The sequence below is a fragment of the Furipterus horrens genome, unplaced genomic scaffold (assembly GCF_987537825.1).
Source record: "Furipterus horrens unplaced genomic scaffold, mFurHor1.1.pri manual_scaffold_3, whole genome shotgun sequence".
Classification (NCBI taxonomy): domain Eukaryota; kingdom Metazoa; phylum Chordata; class Mammalia; order Chiroptera; family Furipteridae; genus Furipterus; species Furipterus horrens.
Genome location: NW_028327173.1, coordinates 79,003,883 through 79,022,284, shown reverse-complemented (window position 1 = coordinate 79,022,284; position 18,402 = coordinate 79,003,883). Strand labels below are relative to the sequence as shown.

Sequence of the window (18,402 nt, the reverse complement as noted above, 5' to 3'; positions counted from 1 at the left end):
GGCACTTGCCCCTGGCTAGTTTGGCTCAGTGGATTGAGCGTTGGCCTGCGAGCTAAGTGTCGCTGGTTCGATCTTCCAGTCAGGGCACATCAGAGAAGGAAAACTCTGACTCCAAAAAACCTCCGCTGCCTTGCGGCATACCTCTTCAGGGGAAAGGCTAAGGGAGTAAACCCCGACAGAAAATCCAGAGCCGGAGTCCCTAAGGCGGTTTGACGTAGTCAACACCGGCAACTCCTGCGGCGCACCTGAAGCCAAGCTGTATTGACTCCGTCTTTCCCTTGGACCCTTCAGCTGCGAAGAGAGGGGGGGTCTGCTGCATGGGCAACAGCAGACCCTCCATATCACCCTGCCCAGGCTCTGTAGCTTCAGCTTCACTGGAGAGGACACTCCAGCGTCATCGCAAGATGTCGATTCAACACGGGAGGAGACAGATACCGTGTCACTCCCGAGTCGGACTGCACAGCCATTCTCGGCGGTGCAGATAGACTCTTAAGAAGCTACACCATCGTCTCTCGAGACGGACGGCTGCCGACGACGGGATCAGCTGTGAATAAAGACTGTTTTGCTATTTAAAAAAACTAGATCTTTTTACTCTTTCTTTCTCCTACCTTATTACATTGGCCAGGAACCACCTGTACCAAGTTGGAGAACAGACATCCTTGTCTTGTTCCTGACCATAGGAGGCCTGTGTTTAGTATCTTATCATTATATAAAATGCTGGCTGTAGTTTTTCACAGATGCCTTTTACCAGATTGAAGAAGTTCCTTTCAATTCCTAGACTGCTGAGAACTTTTTATTATGAATGGATGTTGGATTTTGTCACATACTTTTTCTACATCTTTTATGATGATCTTGTGGTTTTATTTTCCCTTTCATCTGTGAATGTGGTGATTCTGGGATGTTGAAACAACCTTGTATTTCCTGGGGGAAAAAATCTCTTTGTTCTTCATTTATCATCCTTTTGATGAATTGTTAGATTTATTTTGCTAATATTTTGTTAAGGATTGTTACATCTGTGTTCATGATGGATACTACCTGTCATTTTCTGTTTCTTGTAATGTTCTTAATTGGGTTCTGCTGAGTTAGACTGGCTCCATAAAATGAATTTAGAAGTGTATCCTCTATTTTGTTAAAGAATTTAAGTAATATTATTTCTTCTTCAGTGTTTGGTATAATTCACTGGTGAAGTCACTTGGGCCAGTTTTCTTTGTGAGAAGTTTTAAAATTACAAATTCAGCTTCTTTAACAGATACATGGCAAGTTAGGTGGTTTATTCTACCAGTTTTAGAGAGTTGATTTTATCCTAAGAAATTTCCCCATTTCATTTACATTGTCAAATTTGTTAATGTTGTTTGCACAGGTTCCCTTATTCTCCTTTTAATGTCAGCTCAATGGTAATATCTTTGTTTTTATTTTTGATGTTGGTAATTTGAGAGTGAAGGGTGGAAAACACAGATCTAAGCCTGGGACCCTGTAATTAATGCCTTGCTCTGAAACGTTTCAGTTTAGCCCTTAATTGATTCTTGAGCTCAATCTTGGGAGTAGGAAGTCTCTCTGAGGGGTAAAAGAGAAAACAATGGGAAGGACTGACATTGAGAGGGTGGGTAATTCATTTTCCAGTTTGAGGTTTGAGTAATTAAGGTACATGAGCTTGTGTGGCAAAAGGGAAGCTAGTGGAAACAATGTCATGACTATGCTGAACTTACCTAGCACCTGTGCCCTAGATTGCTTTTCAAGTCAAAAGGAGACTCAGTGGCATTTCATTATAATATTTAAAGGAGGGTTCAGCCAAGAGCAGTCAAAAATAGCAGACTATATTAATAGTTACTAGCCTTTGGGCCATTTTCATTCAACCTATTTCTGTAAAGTTTCTTTTCTTTTTTTTTTTTTTTTGTTACTTTATTTTTTATTTTAAAATTATATTTAATTGTACATAATATTACAGTTGTCCCAGTTTTTCTCCCTTTGTCCTCTTATACCCAGTCCCCTTCCACTCCCTCAGGCAATCCCCACACCATTGTTAATGTCCGTGGGTTGCGCTTATATGTGCTTTGGCTACTCTATTCCCTATGCTGTACTTTTCATCCCTGTGGCTCTTCTGTAACAACCAATTTGTACTTCTTAATCCTTTCACACTTATTGCCCATCCCCCAAACCCTCTCTCATCTGGCAACCTTCAAAGCATTCTCTGTATCTGTGAGTCTGTTTCTGTTGTGCTTTGTTCATTTATTTTGTTTTTTAGATTCAGTTGTCAGTAAATATGCATTTATTGCCTTTTTATTGTTCATATTTTTGATCTTCTTCTTAAAGAAGATGAAGATCGTAACATTTCATATAATACTGGTTTGGTGCTTTTAACTCCTTTAGCTTTTTCTTGTCTGGGGAGCTCTTCATCTGTCCTTCCATTAGAAATGATAGCTTTGCTGGATAGAGTAATCTTGGTTGTAGGTCCTTGCTTTTCATCACTTTGAATATTTCTTGCCAGTGCCTTCTTGCCTGCAAAGTTTCTTTTGAGAAATCAGCTGACAGTCTTATGGGAGCTCCCTTGTAGATAAGTAACTGCTTTTCTTTTGCTGCTTTTAAGATTCTCTCTTTGTCTTTAACCTTTGGCATTTTAATTATGATGTGTCTTGATGTAGGCCTCTTTGGGTTCATTTTGTTTGGGACTCCCTGTGCTTCCTGGACTTGCATGTCTATTTTCTTCACCAAGTTAGGGAAATCTGTCATTTTTTTCAAACAGGTTTCCAGTTTCTTGCTCTCTTTTCTTCCAGCACCCCCATGATGTGAATGTTGGCATGCTTGAAGTTGTCCTAGAGTCTCCTTATACTGTCCTCATTTTTTTGGATTCTTTTTATCTTCTTGCTGTTCTGACTGTTTTTTTGCTTCCTTTTATTCCAAATTGCTGATTTGATTCTCAGCTTCATCCACTCTACTGTTGATTCCCTGTAAATTGTTCTTTATTTCAATTAGTGTATTCTTCATTTCTGATTGGATCTTTTCTATGCTAAGTTCATTGAGCATTCTTATAACCAGTGTTTTGAACTCTGCATCTAGTGGATTGCTTGTCTCCATTTTGTTTAGTTCTTTTTCTGGAGTTTTGTTTTGTTCTTTCACTTGGGCCATGTTTCTTTGTCTCCTCATTTCGGCTGCCCCCCTGTGTTTGTTTCTGTGTATTAGGTACAGTTGCTATATCTCCCAGGCTTGGTCGAGTGGCCTAATGTTGTAGGTGTTATAGGGTCCAGTGGTACAATGTACCCTATCATCGAAGCTGTGTACTCGAGGTGCATGCACATTTGGGTTGTGTACACCTTTTTCTTGTAGTTGAGCCTTGATTGCTGTTGGCATGTCAATGGGACGCATCTACCCAGTCTGATCAGTTGCAAGAACTGGCAGTGACCACTGACCACCAACCTCTGACTACTGACCACCAACCTCTGACCACTGTGGAGTATCAGCTGTGCAAGGAGCCCACTCCACAGAACAGGACTTACTCCAGCAGGGCTCTGGTGCCTGCTGAGTCCACCCCTTGAGTGTGTTGTTTATGAAGGTGTTTCAGTGGTGGTATTCCTATGTGGTCTGAAATTGTCCACTAATGTGCTGGCTCTGGAGCCTCCCAGGAGGTGCAGGCCAAGGTCAGCCATTGCTTTTGTTTTGTCCAGGGCCACCTGGCATAAGTTACAAAGTGATCTGCAGGTGGCTGATACTTGTGCTGGGCTTAGAGATATCCAGGCAAAGCCAGGCTGTGAACCTAGGTCAGCTGCTGCTAATGCCAGTCCTGAGACCAGTTAGACAAGTCATTCATATTGAAAGACCACTGGAAATAGCTTGAGTGGGCCCAAAAGTTGAGTGTGGCAGGGCCTCAGGGGATGATTAGTGTGGGGCAAACAGATGAGCCAGGTTGATAGAGTCTCGGTTATGGCACCCACCAGCCAGCTCTGTAGGGGGACAGCTCAGAAAAGGAACAGTGGCCTCTGCCAGCACTTCTCTCTGGGAGAAAGCTGCCCCCTAGCTTTTACCCTGATGCCAGACACTTCATTTCCTCCCCATGTATCTCTAATGCCTGTCAAGCTGCTGTCCTTGCGCTGGAGCTCAGAGGGAGTGAATCTGAGTAAGTCTGTGTGGACCCTTTAAGATGAACTGCCTGAGACTCCAGAAGTTTCTGTCTTCCATAGCCTCAATCCCCCCGGATTTTATGACACTGGATCCCTGGGCTAGGGAGTCATATGTGAGGCTGAGACCTTTGTTCCTGAGATACCCCTCCCAATTTTTATCTGCAACATGGTGTGCGTCCTGCCCATCCTGCATCTCCGTCCCTTCTACCAGTCTTGATGTGATTTCTTATTTAATTTCACAGTTGTAGGACTTCCATTCAGCTCGATTTCTGGTGGTCCTGAATGACGGTTTATGTAGTTTAATTGTAATTTTGATGTGGTTTGCAAGGAGGCGAGTGCCACGTCTACTTGCTCTGCCATCTTGACTGGAAGTCTGTGTGAAGTTTCTAAACAATTGTTCTAAGTAATTAAATATTTTGGATGATTTGACTACTGATATATGTTACTAAAAACTAGGTATGATTTTACATAAAAACGTTTATATTAAAATCATTTGCTACTGTGCTTTGACTAGCTTTAGTTTAATTATAATTTGGAATTATACCTAATCCCTCCTCTCTTTTTATCTGCCAACAATGGAATGTACAGCTTTGAATTAATTCTAATTGTTCAAATTATTCATGTCCCTTTTTTTCGTTTATTTGATTTTCCTTGGATGTTAATTGTCCGTTTCAATTTTTTCAGTTTGAGTAGTTTTTGAAATGTCTAAGGTTTTCTTTAGAATGACTTTATTTTTAGACAACTGACATATATTCATTTCCAAAAAATTCAAGCAATATAGACAAGAACAAGATGATAACAAAAAAAATTCATAGTCATCAGCATGAAATAACCATCATTAATTGAGGTTTATTCAAGAGTATTTCTGCATCTGTTTCAAGAAGAAGACCTGACTGATAACTTCATGTTAGGAAATAGTACTATGCAGGCTGGTTTTATGCAAAATAATTGAGTTCTATACAATAAAATTTTCAGAAAAAGAAGCCAAAATGAAATAAGAAATTGTTGAATATAGGATAATCTTTTTCTTCATCTTCAGAAATAGTAGTTTCTAAAAACTCCCTGAAAGGTTATGAAAATATGCCATGAGAATGGTATGAGGTTAGAATCACTTTTTTTAGTTGCATGTTTTAATTTTAAATATTAAAATGAAAGTGGAAGAAGGAAATAATGTCACACTTTATCTCACCACCCCTTTTCCCTCTCTCAATTTTTGTTAATGTTTTGTTGTTTTTTAGTTTAGGGAACTCTGTCCGAGTAAATGTATCATTTATTTTCTATAACCACAGTCCCTCCATTGCTTACTCTTGCTTCTGTTTACATGGGTTTACTGCTGCCCACAGTTTCTCTTACCACAGTTTCTTCTATCCTAAGTTCTTCCATATTTTGATTCATCACATGGTTAAATGTACTTGAACATCAAGAACATTTTTCCAGGAGGAGTGAGAGGTATCAGATTCCTTAAGCTTTTGAAAACTTAATTGCCTTTCTCTCCTTCCCTCCATATTCAAGTTGAAGTCTTTATGGTCTTCTTAAATTCCAGCTTCTAAGTAGCATATCACATGTTTTACACTTCTTCCCCCACCTCCCACAATCCTTCTTTGATTTGCCACTGCTCCAGTCTATTACTGTCTATAGTCTGAAGTTTTGAAATATTTAAATGGTGTTTATTGATTCAAAGTCCCTTTAGTTTTCAGCTTGGTATTCTGTCAAGGACAAAGTCTGGAAAGGTTTATTTGTGCAACAACATGAAAAAGAATGGTGGCAAACTAGCACACTGTTTTGGAGCTTGCTTTTGTCATTTAATATATCTTAAAGATGTTCCCATCACAGGACCCAAAGATCTCTTTCTCTTTAAAGACTGTATAATAAATGGTCTACTGAATGGGTGTATTATGATGAACTTTGCATGACTGAGAGCATTTAGGTGACTTTTAAGTGTTTGCTGTTAGGGACAGTGCTGCAATGAATAGCTTTATATTTTTGCCATTTTTCAGTATATTTTTAGGATCACTTTCTTGCAATAAAATGTCTGTCTCAAAGAGAATATACCATTGTTTTAATATGAAATAAATCTTAGACACAGAAGGGGATTTATAACTTGTGTATAAAGAGTAAAGAATTAGAGCAAACACTCATGTATCCAGCACTCAGTTTTAGAAACAAAGCATTACTAGTGCCTCTGTCATTTCCTGTGTGCCCTGGTACTTACCTTTCTCCTTCGCCCCTGTGAGGACAAACGGTACTCCAGATTTTGTATTTATTATTCCCCTGCTTTTTGTTACAGTTAATACATATTTGCAAAACCCTAAACAACATGTCAAGTATTTTGCATATTTTTGTACTGGTTATAAATGATATCATATTGCTTGTATTCTCCTGCAACTTGCTCTTCTCACTGAGCATGACGTTTTCTACATGTATCCATGTTGATGCCTAGAGCTCTGAGCCCTTCATTTCCCTGCCGTATGGTGTTGCATTGTGTGACGTACCACAATGTATCTGTTTTCCTGTTCACGGGCATGATGGTTTTTTTGGGTTTGGGGCTGTTGCACACAGTGCTCCTGTGAGCATTCCTGCATGTCTCTTCTAGTGCACACATGCAAGGGTTTCTCCGGAGTATATTCCGAGGACCAGATCTGTCAGGCTGTATGGTATGCCAATCAACAGAAAATGCACAAATCAAAATGCATAGCCCAGTGGATTTTCACAAAGTCCACATTTAGCTAGCTTCCAGTAAAGAAATGTAACGCTTACCAGCCCCCGAGAATCCCCCAGGACTCCCTTTCACTCAAAGCCCCCATCCTTTGCTCCCCCACTTAATTGTTCTGACTTACAACACTGGATGTTTTGCTTGATTTTGAACTTTATGGGAATGGAATCACACAGCCTGTTTTCTTTTGGGTCTGACTGCTTTCTCTCATCATCATGTTTGTGAGATGTATACATGTTGTAGTGTGTGGTTGTAGTTTGTTCATTCTCACTGCTGTGTAGTGACCGCTGTTTGACTCTGATACAGTTTATCCATTCTACTCTTGATTTACTTCTGAGTTGTATTTAGTTTTTGCTATTTCAAAGAATCCTTCTTAGAACATTTTCTACTTCTGTTGGTGGATATGTATGAGGGCCTTTCTCGAAAATATAACAAAGGTTAGAATTGCTGGGCGTATAGTTTGTACGTCTTCAGTTAAACAAGATAATGCCAAATTATCGTTCTTTTAAAACTTTCATATTTTCACTTGTTCTCCAGGATTGGTACTCCTTTAGAGTTCCACCTGGGACGTCCCTGTGAAAGTAGCTGTCCTCCCCACACCTTCACGCATACAGTGTGTATCATGTTTTTTTCTCTTCATCAGTCTCATAGGTGAAAAGAGCTATCTTCTTGAGGGGAATTGATACCGAAGACAATATTTTATAATTAAAGCTAATTAACACTTGGTTTTCCTTTGCAGCCCGAGACTCCAGATCAGTGTTCCCTCCCAGAAGATCTAGTGAGTATTTCTGAATGTTCTAGATTGGAGTTCATTGCACCTGCAATGATAAGTACTATGCTTAAATGACAGTAACAGTTTTGTGAGTTTCTGTCTCTCTCTGGTTGCTGATCAGAGGCTTTTTAATCTAACGTGATAATGATATGATAAAAATGCTAGCAATAGTGGTGTTATAGGTAATCCCCCCTGACGTAAAAAAGAAAAGTTATATTGCTTTACATTAAAAGGAAATAAAAAGGAAGAATCAGCTACCTTGCTTTACTGTAAGGATCAGGCTTGTAATACTTGTTTCCCACGGGTGGCTTTATGACCTTATCTCTAGCTTGAATCCTTCGAAGAAAAATAATAAGAGGCCCATAATTTGATGGTCTTGGCCCGGATTCAGCTGTGGGGGTGTTCTTGTGTGTTCTGACCTCGATGTCACTACTTTGTCCTGACCCAGCCGGGAAAGCAGCAGCTTCAGCTGGCAAAGCCTACAAAGCTTTGCTACCTGAGCTGGCCAAGTCCATGGGCTGTATAACAAGATCCAATGGCTGCTTCAGAAAATGACTTTTTAAAATTCTTGAGTTTTTGAAATTCTGAAGTTCTGAGTTATTCTGCATTTCAGTAATTCAGCATTGTTAACCTGCAGTTTTTCTAGTTCTCTGAAACTCAGGGACTGGGGTTGATTTTTAGACAAAGGGAGAATTGACATCTAGCAAATCTATGTTAAAACCATTCTGTTACATAAAGGGGTGTGTGAGACATACATATGTACACATTTTTAATAATTAGTTGGATCCTAAAACATTTCCATGGTAAACTAGTGGCCCAAATAATATCTGGATTAGAGTAGACAGGATGATATAGAAATTAAGGAAAAAATAACTTAAATACAGTTATAATACCTTATGAAGCTATCCACTAACATTTAGACCATTTTGCATTCAGAAGAATTTGAGCTTAGAACAAAGGCCATATTCTTGGGATATATGAAGTTTTAAAAGTTTGAGGGATCCCTGGATGTTCATCTGCCAGTTATTTATTTTTGCACTTCATTAAGGAAGGGTCAGGAGCAGGCTTATAGCCATATTACCTACCTACCCTTTTTCTATTCCTATGGATTCTAGGGTCACTTTTAAAGCAATTTCTAAATTTTGAGTGCCTGTAATAGTTTCCTAGGGCTGCTGTAATAAATTACCACGAACTGGGTGGCTCAAAGCAACAGAAGCTTATCAAGGAGTTAGAAGGGCCATCCTCCCTCTGAAGGCTCTAGGGGAGGGTCCTTCCTGCTTCTTCCAGCTTCTGGTATTGCCAGCAATTCTTTTTCTTTTTTTTTCCAGTATTTTTTTTTTTTAAGTTTTATTTATTTACTTTTAGAGAGAAGGGAAAGGAGGGAAAAGGAGAGGGAGAAAAACATTGACGTGCAAGAGACACTTAGATTGGTTGCCTCTTGCACGCCCACAACCGGGGACCTGGCCCACAACCTGGACATGTGCTCTGACCAGGAATCAGACCAGTGGTCTTTCAGTTAACAGGAAGACACCCAACCCACTGAGCCATGTCAGTCAGAGCTGTTGGCAGCAATTCTTGGCATTCCTTGGCTTGTAGATGCATCACTCCAATCTCTGCCTCTGTCATCACATGACCCTCTCCCTGTGTGTTGCCTCTGTCTCTCTGTCTTTTCTCCTCTCATAAGGATGCTAGTCATAGTGAATTTAGGGCTTGGTCTCTCCAGTATGACAAGATATCCAAAAAAGGTCACATTCTGAGGTTCTGGGGGAATACTATTTAACCTAGTATAGTAGGATATTTTATTAAATTAATAGACTGACTATATCAAGTACATTTTCTTTATTGGTATGTATATTCAAGGTGAGAGTGGAATTTTTGATAGCATATGGGCAAAATTATAGCCAGGTGTCCAGTAATGGTGTGTTAAGAGAACGCACTTGGAATAGCAAGATCAAATGCTAGTTTATTAGTCACTGTTTAAGTTTCTCATGTTCCAATGCAGAGGCTGGTTGGAGCACTCTCAAGAGGACTTCTACGGGAGGGAAAGACTAGGGGGAGGTATTGGGATGGCAAGCGCTGTCTTTTGGGCCCAGACTCAATTTACCAACACAACTGCAAGACCCAGGAGGTAGAAGAGAATGGAAGAGCTTGGGTTCATGTTTTCTGAGGTGCCTACATTCTGCCCTCTCTATCTATGGTTTATTTGGAGTGTCAGGATCTGAATATTCAGTTTGCTCTCCCCTTGGGGTGAGCTCAAAGGGCGTCCATGGAGGCAGCCCTGGTATGTTGGGGAAGGGACTGAAACTTCCCTTCTTTTCGGTACAGCACAAGCTGGTCAAGGGTAGCCAAACCTAAAATAAGCCTTGAGAACAAAGATAGCACCCTGAAATGCCTTCGGGGCAAGGCACATACAGTAAATGTGGGAAGCCCCAGGAGTGATTTATAGGGGGCGTTGGGACTTTTAGCAAACTGAAAACTGCTTGTCCCAGAATTGGATTCTGTGAAATATGAAGGGCAAACAAAATACATCTCCAAGCTAGATTAACCCCGTGAACCTGTTCACAAACCCCTGCTTAATGGCAGGTGGTATTTACTGGGAGCCTAGAGAACGAACATCAGAGGGGCCCTGAGCTCAAGGTTCTCCTGTATCAGATTCTTAGAATTCTCAGAGCATACATTCAAGTTCACTTTTAGAAAAGGCTATTTAACATAGGATTTGTGGACTGTTGCTTTAGAAGCCAACGAAATTTTATTTTTATTGCAAGAGTTAGTCATCATGGGGATGCTTTGATCCAATGAGTCCATATGTTAAATCAACTCTGCAATGTAATCACATATTTTAAGACTGAAGAAAGCTTTTCTGCATTTAGCATCTGTTTTGATGGTTGTGTTGTACTTTTCCCTTTGAAAAAATTTCAGTAGCTTCTGACAAAAAGCAGTAACGCTTGCCTACTACTTAGGATAATTATCTTTTTCTGCCCTGTTTTGCAGTTTCAACTTAGTTTAGATTCTAAGTAAAAAGGGGGGATTCATGATAAATACTGAAAAGAAAAATTTGTCATGTCACACTTAAACCTAGGCTTGCAGTGCAACCAATGCCTGCAGCTTTATGACTGACTTGGAGTAGGTAGGGTTGCTTAGGAGGGGATGCGAGGGAGAGAGGCAGAAGCTGTTGCTGTCTATCTGAAATGCCTCTGCCTTGGAAACATGCTCTCTAGGTTTTGCCAGCAACTCTGGTATAGGACTGTTGAGTAGGAGAAGGCAGAGAGAGTAGCAGGGTTAAGGGTGAATACCGTGAAGAGAATCATCTGTGCTTGGCTAAATCTGCATGTACATTTCTTGTCTGCCATTGTCCCTCTCAGTCTTGCTCTGCCCATTTCAGAGAGTGTCGGAAGTTTCCAACCATTGGTGGTACTCCATGCTCATTCTACCTCCTTTGCTGAAAGACAGCGTGGCAGCACCCCTGCTCTCTGCCTACTACCCCGACTGCGTTGGCATGAGCCCCTCCTGCACCAGCACAAACCGCGCAGCCAGCGAAGCCAGCCCGGGGAAGCTGGAGCACCCCAAGGCAGCCCCCTCTGTGCTGGGTGAGAGCTGGTCCTGGCACTCCCCGCTTTCCCCTCCCCCTCAGTCCCTGGAGTCCCTGGAAATGTGTGGGTGAGCAGAACGGAAAAGACTTTTTTAATGTGTGCAACGTGTGGTATAAAGCATCTCGTTATATCACGGACTTGGTGATACTGTGGACATCATGCCGTTGTGTATATTGTGCAGTTACTGTTTCCCTCAGTAATTGGAAAGCCTGTAACACTGTCCAGGAATCATGTCTACAGAGTTTAATGAGTATTTATTTGAAAGCTGGATAAGTGGACAATAATGCAAACTCTTAACATTCCGGAAGAACATGTGACTATATGAGCAGCCCTTTTATTTTCTGTGAGTCTTTCTCTTCTAATTATGCCATTGAGAATCTCAGCAAAATGATCCACTCTTGAATTCAAAACTTCAGGGCAGAGCGGGCATGCTGTTGATCATATCTTTAAAATTGCACATCAAAATTCTTTGAGTAGAAATTTGGACAACTAACAGCATAATCAATAAAGCATATTAAAACAAAACGAAAAAAATTCTTTGCGTACAAGCAAGAAATCTAGATCTGCCTGAACACTAACAAACTTCATTTTTTTAATGTTATTTTTCAAATACAAACATTATTTTTGATAGTGCTAATAGATTTTGACATTATGGCCCTATCTTAAGGTTTTTAACTTGTAACACTGGGTCCTCTAAAAATCTAGCTATGGTAGAAATCAGAGCAGAAGTGAAAAATCCCAGTGTTAGTTCAAGGAACTCAAAGTAGTGGTTTTGTACATTTACAAAAGACAATTTGGCAGTGTGAATCAAAAACCTTAAAGTTAATACCTGTTGACCCTATGAATTTATCCAAAGTAAATTATAAAAGTAAGTCCAAAGATTTATGTGCAAAGAAGGTTGTGTGGCGTTGCTTATAATAGTGAATAATTGGATGAAGTTTAAATGCCTAGCATTAGTGGAATGATTAAATGATAAAATATTATATGTCCATTGAAGTCCTATTTAATGACATAGAAATATGTTTTTTATGTCATGAATTTTAAAAAACAGGTTAGAAAATATTAGAAAATGGCAATTTTCTGGCTTTGTAAAAACACGTATCTATAATATTGAAATTCTCCATTCATAGAAACAGCACTGGTAGTCTGTGAACCCCCACTTAAGAATTATCAGGAGTTAGTGATTGCTGTTTACTTCTGTGAACCTGTTCATTTTATAATTAGAAAAGTTCCAATAAGAGATACTTATATATTTCATGGGGAGTTGGTGTTCAATAGCTACAGAGTTTGAGTCTTGCCAGTTGTAGAAGTTCTGGAGATCAGTTGCACAATATGAATATACTTAAAACACTACTCAACTGGACACTTAAACATAGTTAACATGGTAAATTTTATGGTATGTTTTCCTTTTTTTTTTACCACAATTATGACTTAAAAAAATAATTGTCCATACCATGGAAATTGAATTTGTGAAGAAAGAATGGGAAAACCATTTGTTTAATTTGCACATATGTGTATGTTGTCTTAACTGGATGGAAGAAGCAGAAATATAGTAGGACAGGCTGGAGCTTGCCTTGGCTGTCCTTGCTGGTTTGATTTTACTCTTTAATTCACCCACATTTGGAAGTGACAGCTGGAGGATTTGCCTGTTTGTGCTTCTGTCAGTTCCAGGCATGAACCGGTACTTCCAGCCTTTCTACCAGCCAAATGAGTGCGGCAAAGCCCTGTGCGTGAGGCCAGACGTGATGGAGCTGGATGAGCTCTATGAGTTCCCAGAGTATTCTCGAGACCCCACCATGTACCTGGCCTTGAGGAACCTCATCCTGGCCCTGTGGTACACTAACTGCAAAGTAAGTGGAGGACATGTTCGCTCTCAGCTTGCAGATAGACACTTCCCTTGAAAGATAGGAGCTGCTTTACCTGTGGATGGAACCTTTCAACCAAGCTTTCTCCACCTCAGCTGTGTTGACATTTTAGAGGAATAGTATTTGCGTGAGGGGCTGTCCTGTGCATTGTATTATATTTGGCTGCATCCTTGACCTCTACCCCCTAGATGCCACAGCGTCCCTCAGTTGTGGCAACCAAAAATGATTCCAGCTATTGCCCAATGGGGACAAAATCTCTCCTTCCAGAGAACAACCACTTTGGACCATGTGTCACCAGAATCCTTGACTCTTCAGTGAGTGAATGAAAGGTGCAAAGTTTGGTTCAAACAGTTCCAATGGCAACACCAGGAGAAAAAAAGTGAAGCACTAAAGGCTGGATTAAACCCATTGAGGGGAGAATTCATATTCACCTCATTATTCTCCAACTAACTTTGCTCTCTTTTGGGACTGAATAAATGTTAGGGGCCTTAAACATACAGTACCAACCTTGAAAGGGGTGAAGATAAATTTGGGTGTAGGGATGGGAGTACAAGTTTTTTTTGTGTGTTTTTTTTTAAACAAAGCCTTTTCTGATCCCAGTATTTTTCTGATTTATTAATTTCTTCTGCAATTACCAAGTGACTCCTCAATGCAGAACATTTTGCAAGGCCACCAAGAAAGATATTCCAGTTCCCCCCTGGTATTCCACTGGATTAGACTCCAGTATGAGGTGGCCTGATTAAATGATGGCTGTTAATGCCATTTGTATGAATTACACCCAGGTGAGTAGGCTGGATAAGGTAGAATTACTCGTTTCCTCCCCAGCAGGCTTGAGGTAGGTGCTCAGTAAACCTTTGCTGAACTGAACAAAATGGTGGTCAGAATTTCCTGTGAATAATTATAAAGATATACTTTTCAGAAATAGCCTTGGATTCATTTTTATTTACTTTTTAAAATTTGACTTTGAACTTTAACTTATATAGGGGAAGAATCTTACAGAAAAACTCCTGATATGTATGTATTGAATACTCCAGTGGTAAAACACAAATGTTTTCTACAGAAGAATCAAAAGATTTTGAAATGATTTTTAAATTTCATAAACACAAACACGTTTTATCTTCTGAAGCAATGAAGGTCACTGTTTTATGTGTTATTTTTTCAATGCTTTAAGTGTATAGAACTCAAAGTGCTTCCTGTGTTTGTTCAGGTTCTGGTGGAGCTGGGGTTTGGTGTCAAATAAAGGAGAGGCCAAGGGTAGGGGGCCTCTCACATCCACCGCCTGTTCTAACTTCACCCCAGGCCAAGGTCGCATTACTCTGGAATCTTTGAAATGGCCCATGGCTTTGCCAAAGCTGGGCCAGGCAGAGAAAGGCAGTGTTGTCTTTTTTGTTTTTTCCTCAAGTTCTTCAGTGGTCCTCCCTCATCTTATCAGTGATAAGAACCCAGTTTTTCCTGTTGCCAGTACATGGAGCAGCCTGGGTTTCTACAGCGGCCTGCGTTGTATGGTTTATTGAGTCAGGAATATACTTGTGATGTGGTGTTGCCCCCATACTTCCTGGAGCAGTCATTCTTAGTGAGCGGATGTCTATATGATACGATACACGTTGATGTATCTGCCTTTTGTCCCCTTCTTTTACCTCTTCACCAGGCGACCTTTCCTTTGATCTTGCTATAGCTTAGCAATAAATGATGAATTTTAATGATCCGTGAGAGTTCCTTTTTATTGTGATAAAATAAAACGTAAAGTTTACCATTTTATTCTAAAATGTATAATTCAGTGGCAGTAAGTACATATACAATGCTGTCTAACCATCGCCACTATCTAGTTCCAGAAATGTTTTATTACCCCAAGAGAACTGCCCCACAGTTCTTAGGCAATGGCTCCCCATGCCCCCCTTTCCCCAGCAGCCACTGATCTGCTTTCTGTCTCTAGATTTGCCTATTCTGGACATTTCATATAAATGGAATCATACAATATGTGGCCTTCTATGACAAGCTTCTTCACTTAGCATTGTGTTTTTAAGGTTCATGCATGTTGTAGCCTGGATCAGTACTTCATTGCTTTTTATGGATAAATAAAATGTGGATAGACCACATTTGTTTATCCATTCAGTCATTGATGAACACTTTTTGGCTGTTTGAACAGTGGTGCTTTGAACCTTTTGTTTGAATATCTGCTTTCAATTCCTTTGGGTATGTACCTAGGAGTGGAATTGCTGGGTCATATGGTAATTCTATGTTTAACTTTTTGAGGAACCAATAGTTGCTTTTTGTTTATTTGCCTTAACAGTTTGATTTTATTTCCAAACACAGGAAGCTCTTACTCCTCATAAATGTATTCCTCACATCATTGTCCGGGGTCTTGTGCGCATTCGATGTGTTCAGGAAGTGGAAAGGATACTTTATTTTATGACGAGAAAAGGTCTCATCAACACAGGCGTTCTCAGCGTGGGCACCGACCAGCATCTTCTTCCTAAAGATTACCACAGTGTAGGTGACTGACTCCCGCAGTAACACCACTGTTGGTCATGATAAGGGCTAGTACGTTGTTGTTAATAATACTATCAAAAGTCACATTATTACCAGTTATAATACAATACTTAAGACCATATGTTTCTCTGGAGAGGATACTATCAGACATTGTTTCCCTGGACTGTAAAAAAGAAGAAGGAATTACTTAAGAAAAGTTCTGTAGGATGCTTTAGGAAAATAACTTTCTGCTATGGACATCAAAAAAATGTAAATGAACATTGCTTGGTATTTAATACCATCCAGAATAACTAAAACAGCACATTGTTTTCATTGCTTTAATTAGATTTTGTTCTTCCCCTGCCCTGCCCCCCCCCTTTTATTTTAAAGAAATCAGTCATCATCGTCGGGGCTGGTCCAGCAGGATTGGCGGCTGCTAGGCAATTGCATAACTTTGGGATTAAGGTAAGATTTTTGGCTTACGGAGGCAGAAACAGATGGTTAGCTGCTCCTCAGGTCCTAGTTTTCTAAGACTTAGAATCCAGTTCATGATTTTAGCAAATAATGCTGAATACATGATGATATCTTGATATCTTTACAATCAACCCTAGAAAAGCTACAAAAATTGAAGTTGGTTTAATAAAAGAAAGGTAGAGGAATATAGAAATTGCCACAGCTTTGAAGAGTTTTAGACTCCAGTGGGCAACTCAGAAGAGATTTTAAGTTGGTATCAAAGCAGAAATTCCTGACAGGTTGTTGATGTACTAGAGGGGTTGTTGAGAAAAATCCTTTATTTCTGCAGTAGTTTGAGACAACAGATAGCAACTTGGAAATTTACTTTCTTTTATAAGTTTCTGAAATACCCAGTTGCATTTTTTTATTCAAATTAAAGGAACCTTTTGAATCTTACTCTGAGAAACAAAAATCTTTGGTTTTGGAAGCAAGGCTGAACGAGTTAATTCATGGTTTAGACAGAATTACAAGACTTTTAAAGTACTGTACATATTTGAGGTTGCTTGCTTTTCCAAGGTAGGATATTTTTTCTTTTTATCTGGTATGTTGCCTTATGTTATGTTGCCTTATTCCGGTTGTTCAAAATTAGCCAAAATAGAAACTATTACAAAAAACCATTTGTGCAATTCAGTATTTAATTTATTACATTCATTCAAATTAACTAGCCCCTAGATTTCTGGGACTTCCTAAATCTGACATATTTCTCCATTTTAAAAAGTTATTTTGTGAGGACTTTGGTTTTCACTTAAACCAAACATGAAAATTAATTTGGTAAATTGAATTAGTCTCTTTTCTCTTCTCTATCTGACTAAAATGATAACTTCTTTTTTCACAACATCTTCTCTGCTGGAGGGGTTTTGGGGACAAGGAAAGTTTTCAATAGCTGTGCCTAGGAGAGGCTTTCCTCTTAATTGAGTGGAGAACCTAAATCTTGAATTACATTATGTTGCCAACAAAGCAGAAGAATCTGAATTGGATTTATAGGAAGTGTGTTTGCATTTGTAAGCATTTTCTTAGTGGTATTAAGCTTTGAGGTGTTTTAATTGATTGTTTATTTATTTTAGTGTTAGATATTAGGGCCATGGCTTCATGTTTGTTTTTCACTTGTGAAACCCACAAATTATGTTACAGGGGAGATTGTTACTGTCCAGAATCTTTAATGTTGAGCCTTCCTCTCACACTGAAAGGAAACTAGAAATGGATGGTTCTGTATTAATCTGAAGTCAGAGATGAAGGGCGGGGAGGGCGGAACCACCAGTTACAGCCTTTCTAGGTGGAGAAAAGAATATTCAGAGAGTCTCTATGACTCTTTCCTTTCTCTTGCCAGGAGATGAGGGAGAACCCCACAGAGACCACCCATCCGTCTCATGAGTAGAGAATGAGTCACCTGAGAGATGGGTAACTCAGGGAACTTTCTTGAACAATTTGAAGGAATGCTTCTAGGGACCCAGAGATGAAATGACTGACCTTGCACTGAACAGGACCCACATTTTCAGTAACTGCACCCCCAGGAAGTATAGAGTAGCATTTTGAGTCACAGGGCCATCCACACGAGAGCAGCTTCTCGTGCCACCTGAATGAGAGATTTGAAGGCGTTAAAATAGCTGAGTGTGGGACCAATCTGCTTAGGTCAAGCCCTGAGGTGACATATGATTTTTTTTAAGTGATAGTCATATCTTGGGGACATTAAGGCGTATGTGCATGTTCAAAGAATTTTGCTACATACATAGATATTACATAGTACAAAACCTCCTCTTTTACCTAATTTTTAATAGTGCTTTTTAATAATGGAATATGGTTTAGTAAAAGCTTTCCAAGTGCATTTCATGTGCTAGTTCATAAGATCTTATTACCATATTTGAGAGGGAACAGTTTGAGGATTTCACCAGCTGACCATTCACTTTTTCCTTGTTAGAATAGGGGTTTAACAGCCACTTTGTTTTTTCTTTTCAAAGTCGTTTCTCTAGTAATACAATAAAAAAATTAACCAAATATGGAACTTATTTAACTGTATTGTTCTACGTTTATAGTAGTGTATTTGATGTGACTTTTCTCTTATTTAGCTTCCCCAAATGTCTATCTTTTTAGGTGACTGTGCTGGAAGCCAAAGACAGAATTGGAGGCCGAGTGTGGGATGATAAATCTTTTACAGGCGTCACAGTGGGAAGAGGAGCCCAGATTGTCAATGGCTGTATTAACAACCCAATAGCACTCATGTGTGAGCAAGTGGGTTTCTTTCTTTAAGATTTGTATTGTAGATAAAGAAAAGAAAAAATTCTCAGTTTGCTTCTGTGTAGTATTAATCTGCTCCTAAATAATAGTTAACAACTCCAGAATGATTTCTTGCCTCTTCTTCTCTGAAAAGTAA

The 18,402-nt window shown here is 39.5% G+C and overlaps 1 protein-coding gene across 2 annotated transcripts in view; it reads left to right on the top strand.

Annotated features, from left to right (window-relative positions):
* KDM1B (lysine demethylase 1B) overlaps positions 1–18,402 on the top strand; it is a 49,803-nt gene that overhangs the window by 14,835 nt on the left and 16,566 nt on the right. For both annotated transcript variants that reach the window (XM_090269778.1, XM_090269779.1), the window contains 6 exons: positions 7,565–7,603; positions 10,980–11,184; positions 12,853–13,037; positions 15,366–15,542; positions 15,912–15,986; positions 18,123–18,260. In XM_090269778.1, coding sequence (XP_090125904.1) covers positions 7,565–7,603; positions 10,980–11,184; positions 12,853–13,037; positions 15,366–15,542; positions 15,912–15,986; positions 18,123–18,260 — 819 coding nt within the window. The remainder of the gene's footprint in view (positions 1–7,564; positions 7,604–10,979; positions 11,185–12,852; positions 13,038–15,365; positions 15,543–15,911; positions 15,987–18,122; positions 18,261–18,402) is intronic.